Source organism: Chlamydotis macqueenii, chromosome 14 (genome assembly GCF_036417535.1).
Source record: "Chlamydotis macqueenii isolate bChlMac1 chromosome 14, bChlMac1.mat, whole genome shotgun sequence".
NCBI classification, from domain to species: domain Eukaryota; kingdom Metazoa; phylum Chordata; class Aves; order Otidiformes; family Otididae; genus Chlamydotis; species Chlamydotis macqueenii.
Window position 1 is genome coordinate 20242012 of NC_141569.1, and position 6161 is coordinate 20248172.

General features: G+C 59.1%; 1 protein-coding gene across 1 annotated transcript in view; it reads left to right on the top strand.

The window, feature by feature from the left end:
* SH3RF2 (SH3 domain containing ring finger 2) overlaps positions 1–5775 on the top strand; it is a 29093-nt gene extending 23318 nt beyond the window's left edge. The window contains exons 4-8 of the mRNA XM_086759212.1: positions 286–380; positions 1562–1732; positions 2950–3170; positions 4410–4774; positions 5482–5775. Of these exons, the coding sequence (XP_086615338.1) occupies positions 286–380; positions 1562–1732; positions 2950–3170; positions 4410–4774; positions 5482–5775 (1146 nt within the window). The remainder of the gene's footprint in view (positions 1–285; positions 381–1561; positions 1733–2949; positions 3171–4409; positions 4775–5481) is intronic.
* The last annotated feature ends 386 nt before the right edge of the window (positions 5776–6161 follow it).

The following is a 6161-nucleotide window of genomic DNA, read 5'->3' on the forward strand; positions in this document are numbered from 1 at the left end:
GCCTTCCAGCTCCGGCTGAAATCCTCCCCAGGGCTCCACAGCAGTTTGGAGTGAGGTGACACCTGTCCCAAGCCACGAGACTACATGCGTTTGAGGGACACCAAGAGCAGCATTAGCTGCTTTTGTCTTCTTTTGTCAAACGCCCCAAACTCTTCTTTCTCCTGAAATATCTTTGGGGGTTTTTTTTAAGGGTGGGTGAAGCCTGTCAAATGCTTTTAGCTGCTCTTCCAGCGGCTAGACTAAGCCTATATTCACATTAACTCATTGTTTGCTTTCTCCCTGTAGGTCAGCACATCTTACTATCCCACGCCGGGACCGCTGGGGCACTCAGCAGCCATCGTCGCGCTCCCCCACCTGCAGCACCACGTATCGGCTCACATGTACGTAAGGACGGGAGGTACGCTGCGGGGCGCGCGACGCTCGCTGCCTGCGCCCCGGGCTGCTCCAGCCGCGGGCTCGTGCCTTCGAGGTGGATCCTGTACAAAGCGATAAACCGCTGCAGAATGTGGGACAGTCTGTGGCTGTCTAGACACCTTGCCTGCTGTTTCTGGTTTTTAACTAATATCTGATAATTGCTGTGCTGGTCTGTAACTCAGCAATATGTGGGAGCAGATCACACTTCCCTTGCAAAAAAAACCAGCAGCAATACAATTAAATTAAATGTGTTGCATGCAAGACAAATTAAAGTTCTTTAAAGAACAAACAGGAGAAAGCTTTGAAAAATACACCATTTGCTTTTGCTGCTGTTTTGCTGCGTGGTCACATGTGGTTCACTGCGGAGAACAAAGCTTCATCACCCAGTCATGGTCCCACAACCGCGACAGAGAGGTCTAGGGGGATCTCAAACGAACGCCAAGGCCGGTTTCCTTGCTAGCCTGTACCTCCTCCTTTGCCCGCTTCATTCCCAAAGGCTCAGTGGCAGCGGCTGAAGCCCCAGAGCCCCCCCTCTGCAGGGGTCCATTTGCAGGAGAAGAGGGAAAGGGAGGCAGGGGGGTCAGGACGCGTGTCGCTGTATGAGCGGCGCTCCTCCCCGCGCCTCCAGCTGATGCTCAGGGCAAGCAGACGCGCGGCTCACCACGTACCTGAAAGGCAGAAGGCATTCCTGGAGCCATCGCTCCGACAGAGCACCCTTCCCGCACGCTCTCACGCTGCTTGGCCGTAGGACAGGCACACATTGACCGTAACCGGTTATTTCATGGAACACCCGCTGTGGGCGGTGGAGAGCAGCAGCCTTCTCCTCCCCAACGCTCGTTGCCCTTGGCTGGCACCTCTGGGGCAGGCCCAGAGATGGAGCGGCTTTGTTCTCCGTTCCTGCTGGCTCTCCCACTGTTCATCTCCCCTTTGGCCTGAGGTTACGAGCAGAGCTCTCCCCACAGTACCGGCAGCGCCCAGACATTTGGTGTGAGTGCTGCTGAAGAGGCTTCAGGCAAACAGCCGTCGCTCCCATGCAGGCGGCAGTGTCTGTTCTCCGCGCAGCTAAAGCCGGGAGGTCCAGGACGCGCTCCGTCCGTCCCGCGCGGGGCAGCTGCCGCACTCCCTGCCCTCACCCCCGTCTCCCCAGGTGCGTGGCTCTCCACTCCTACGCGGCTCACGGACCGGATGAGCTGGAGCTGCAGAAGGGAGAAGGCGTCCGCGTCTTCGGGAAGGAGCACGACGGCTGGCTGCGCGGCGTGTCCCTCGTCACAGGGAGAGCGGGCATCTTCCCCAGCAACTACGTCGCTCCCCTCTTCAGGTCTGGTTTTCCTCACACGAACTGAAAACACGCAGAGGGGGGAGCAGGTAACACGTGGGATTTGGGGTCTTATCGAGAAATCACTGCAAGGCACTCCTGCGGTGCTGACGAGAGCCAGGGATTCCTCGCCCCGGCGGGATGACACCTGGCAGCGCTCACTTCTTTTGTTTCTCCGAGTTCCAAGTAATCTAGCTAAACAAGCATGCAAGAGAAAGAGCAACAATTAAAATATGCCATTGAAGAGAAGGGAAAAAAAAAAAAAAAAAAAAAAAAGGCCTGCACCCTTAGTTCCCGTGAGATACACCAGGTTAGGCAGAGAAACGAAAAACACCTTCGGAACATGGTGCTCTGTTTCTGCACACAGGAAGCGGGGCCGAGCGAAGATGCCTCTCCCAGGACTGTGGCCTGGTCATTTGGAGCAGGGTTTCCAAGGCTGAATGGCCCAGGCGACGGTCCAGCCCCGTCTGCGGGAGCGGGGAGGGATGGGCGCAGGGAGCTGTGCTGGGAGCAGCGCCATGGCCGCACGCACACCCAGGCGCCTGCGCCGCTGCGCACCGGGGAGGACTGTGCCGGGGCACCCCGGCCTCTGCCCCCCGAAAGCCTGCTAACAACACAGCAAACGTCGCCGTACGCTCCCAGATACTTCTACTGCCATTTGGTTTCTTCCCCCTCGCTTCTCTTTCCCTGGTTACGTTTTGTTCTGCCAGACTGCTCGGCTCAGAGCCGAGGTCCCCGTGCTGCTGTGACCCCAGCACTGCCCCCTGCACCCTCCCCGCCGTCAAGCACACTGGTGATCAGCCCCCAGCTCCCCAGCCCGTTCCTTCTCCGTACAGCCTCTGACAGCACCCAGCCCCACCTCGCTGATAACGGAGAGCTCAGCCCAGCCACCATAAACGTCCTCATTACGCTCTCCAGCCACGAGCACCGCGTCTGGAGCTGCTGTCCTGTCCTCCTTCGGAAACTCCTTCATAATAAATAGACGCCCGAGTTACTTGATGAATCACTGCTCAGTTATTAAATCATAATTCATTCCTCCACCCCCCCCCAAAAAGGTAACGCAGAATCAGAGGAATGGTTTTTTCCTTCCTTTAACGAGTTAGCAAAAGGACGTTGTCGCAGCCCGCTCTCTCACGGAATTCGGAGCGATATTTGGCCCGTGTGCTGGTGGGGAAGGCTGACGGGGTTTTTGAGCTTATTTTCTTTTCCTTTTCAAACAGGAAATCTAGTCTCTCTGACTCGAAGATGCCTTCCCTGTACGCCTCGTGGACACTATCGACCTCCTCGCTCTCCTCGCAGGGGAGCATCTCGGAAAACGGCCCGAGACAAAGCAGAGCCCTGAAGCCGGCGCTGCTGCCCGTGCCCGTCACTTCGCCCGGGCAGGGCGCGGCCGCCTCCGGACAGGCATCGCTGCGGCGTGGACGCGGCAGCACAAGGAAGAGTAAGTGCCTGGGGGGTCTCTGGGAGGGAGAAGACAGACGCATCCCCCCAGACCGCACTGGCTGTCTGCAATTAGCACCAGAGCCGTGGAAAAAAAAAAAAAAAAAAAAAAAAAAAAAGAGATGAGCTGGGGCGATGCCCGCTGCCTCCCCCATACCGCTCGGCACCGCGCCGGAGCGTGGCATGGCTCACTTCCGGGGGAGCAGCCGGTGACCGTGTCCTCAGCAGGCACGGGAATGTGGCCCAAAACGCGTTGCTTAACCAAAAATGTGGGAACAGCAGAGTGAGGGATGTAATAGATGTAATGTAATAGATGTAAAAGTATCCTTGTGCGGCAAACAGAAAATGAAACACAAACTCCAGCACGTAAAACGTGAACTGTACCAAGCCAGTATTATCAGCCTCTGAAAGGGGCTGCCGCCCTGGTCTTGGGAAGCGTAAATCACAAAATCCAGCCTTTGAAATCCTCGACACCCAGCAACAGGGCGCTAAACAGCAGCCGAAACGTCAGTGCACGGATACGGGAGAAATAAGCCCTGATCATACAAACGCAATGCTGGGCCCTGAATTAGCTTCTGTCACTCTGGGGAGAGGTTCTGGAGTTGTCACAGACGGCTCCGAGACCTCCAACTCCGTGCTCAGAACCCATTTTTAAAAGGTTAATTTAGAGTATTATTAGGAATTCTTAAAAAAGGAACTCAGAACAAAAGAGTAAAACTCAGCTGTGCCATTGTGGGAGCGCTGGTGAACTCGTATCCTGAATACTTCACCTATTTCTGGTAACTCAAAAAGAACACCGTAAAATCAGGAAACATGCACGGGAGGATGGTCCTGAAACAGAAAATCCACCCGTGTCGTGCTGAGGCTGGGCAGCCTCACGTGTGGGGTTCACACGTTTCAGTGTCTGCAGCGCAGGAGAAGGCAGGGCCAGCTCTCAGAAGCCAGATCGGTCCCATTCCAGACAGAAAGGTTTCTGTGGCACGAGTTGTGCGAGCACAGGGGATTGAGGGTTCCGGTTTGTCGGCCTCGCCAGCCTCCAGCGCAGCGGCTGCCTGCCGAGGCGACGGCGTCACTGCACGCCGCTGCCGGTGCGTGGCCATCTCCGGGAGCAACGCCCCACGGCATCCCTGTGAACGGGGCCGCTAGCGCAGGGCTGGAACCACTGCTCCCCTCGCTGTTTTGCCTGTGCCGCTTTGGATTCCCGCTGACTGACCTCCTTCCGATGATTCTCGCTCCCCAGCCGGATCGCTGCAGAGGCCGGGACAGGCGGGGACCCCCGTGCAAGTTGCCGGCTCCCTCAGGCGTGCTCCCGCGGCTGCGCTGCGGCCTCAGCAGTTTCCGATCTACCAGCACGTCAGCCCCCCGCCGCACAGCATCCCTCCCGGCGCCGGCGTGGCCGAGGCCGGACCGAGGCCAAACTTCTCACTTGACGCTTCTCCGATGCTTGCGGTCAGAGGAGGGCACAGCAGAACGCCCTCCGTGTGCAGCTCCGTGATCCTGGACGCCAGGGACCCTCCAGCAAAGAGCGAGGCAGCCCCAAAGCCGCTGGCCTCGGCCCCGCCGTCCATCCTGGTGAAACCAGACACCTCCCGCAGCGCCGAAAAGGTACAGCCAGCGCTTACCGCCTGCTCCAGAGGGCCCCCAGTCCTCCTGGGACCGGGATCCAGTGTCAGCCCAGCACTGACCAGGGTCAAATCCCCTGAGGGCTTCGCTCTGTGCTCACCAGGTTTCCTTCCGATAGAGATCACAGGGATGGGGACCTGCACTAAGAAATCGGGTACCCGCGTTGCTGGCACTGCTGCTGAGATTAAGCCCCTTCGGAAGGCAAGACCCTGCAGGGTCTCTTTCCCAAACCAGTGTCCAGTCACGATCAAATCTTGAAACTTTTCTGAGGTCTTAAATCAGGCAAGAATCCCACCGAGGTCCCTGAGAGTCTGGGAGCAAAAGAGCAAACGCCACAGACCCGGCTGTTCGACCGTGGGTCAGGGTGGCCTGCGCAGAGCCCGCCACCTCCCTCGCGTCGCTCTGGCTGGGCCATTTGGAATGGAAACTTCTTTCCCCCCTGGCAGCCAGAGGGAAATTTCGTAATAATAAAATAGTTCTGCAAATTGCCCTAGTGACAGCTTTCCCTTCCCGTGGCACCCAAAGCGTAAATTGCTCCACGAGCCCCTGACAGCCCAGCCGAGCCCCCGGGAAGAGCATCATCATCAGCCAGCCGCCCCCTCGGCTCATCCCGAGGTCCGAGTGGATCCCAGCAAGGAGGGCGGGTGGCTGTTTTTCCCACCGTGACTCCGGTCCCCTTCTCGTTGCAGCAAGTGAAGACGGTGCGGTTCCAGAACCACAGCCCCCCGCCGCCCAAGCGGCACAGCCTGCAGCCCTCGCCGAGCCTGCTGCGTGGCAGGACGGAGCCGGCGGCCGCGGCCGAGGCCCTGCCGCCCGAAGCCAGCCTGCCGGGCGCCGAGCTGGCCGCGCTCTACGCGCCCAGGACCGGCTCCAGCCCCCTGCACCAGCGGCGGGCGCTGCACCCCAAGGCGCTGTCGCTGGACCTCTCCGGGCCGCTGACCTTCCCTCTCAAGAAGAACTACAGCAGCGTTTCTGCAAACTGACAGGGTAACTCCTCCGCTTGCCCTCCTCCGCGCGCCTGTTCCTCTCCTCCCGCCTGGATGGGTGAGCACCCTGGGCCCCGCACCAGCCCGTCACCTGCCCCGCTGCTCTCCCATGGCGAGGGGCAGCCCTTCCCCATGTCCCCATGTCCCCAGCACCCTCAGGACCTGCAAGTCTGAGGCTTGTAGAGAACTGGGGGGCTCCTGGGGGAGCAGGACAGGACGGGACAGCATCTGTCCCTGCACGGGAGAGCCCTGGCACGGTCCCCGCTGTGCCGAGCGTGGCTGGAGGAGCCCCACTGCCCAGGGCTGCTGTGAGAGACGTGAAGGGGTTGTGGCATCCACCAAACCGCTGTTCTTCGGTGTCGCGTAAGGCTGCCTGCCAGGGA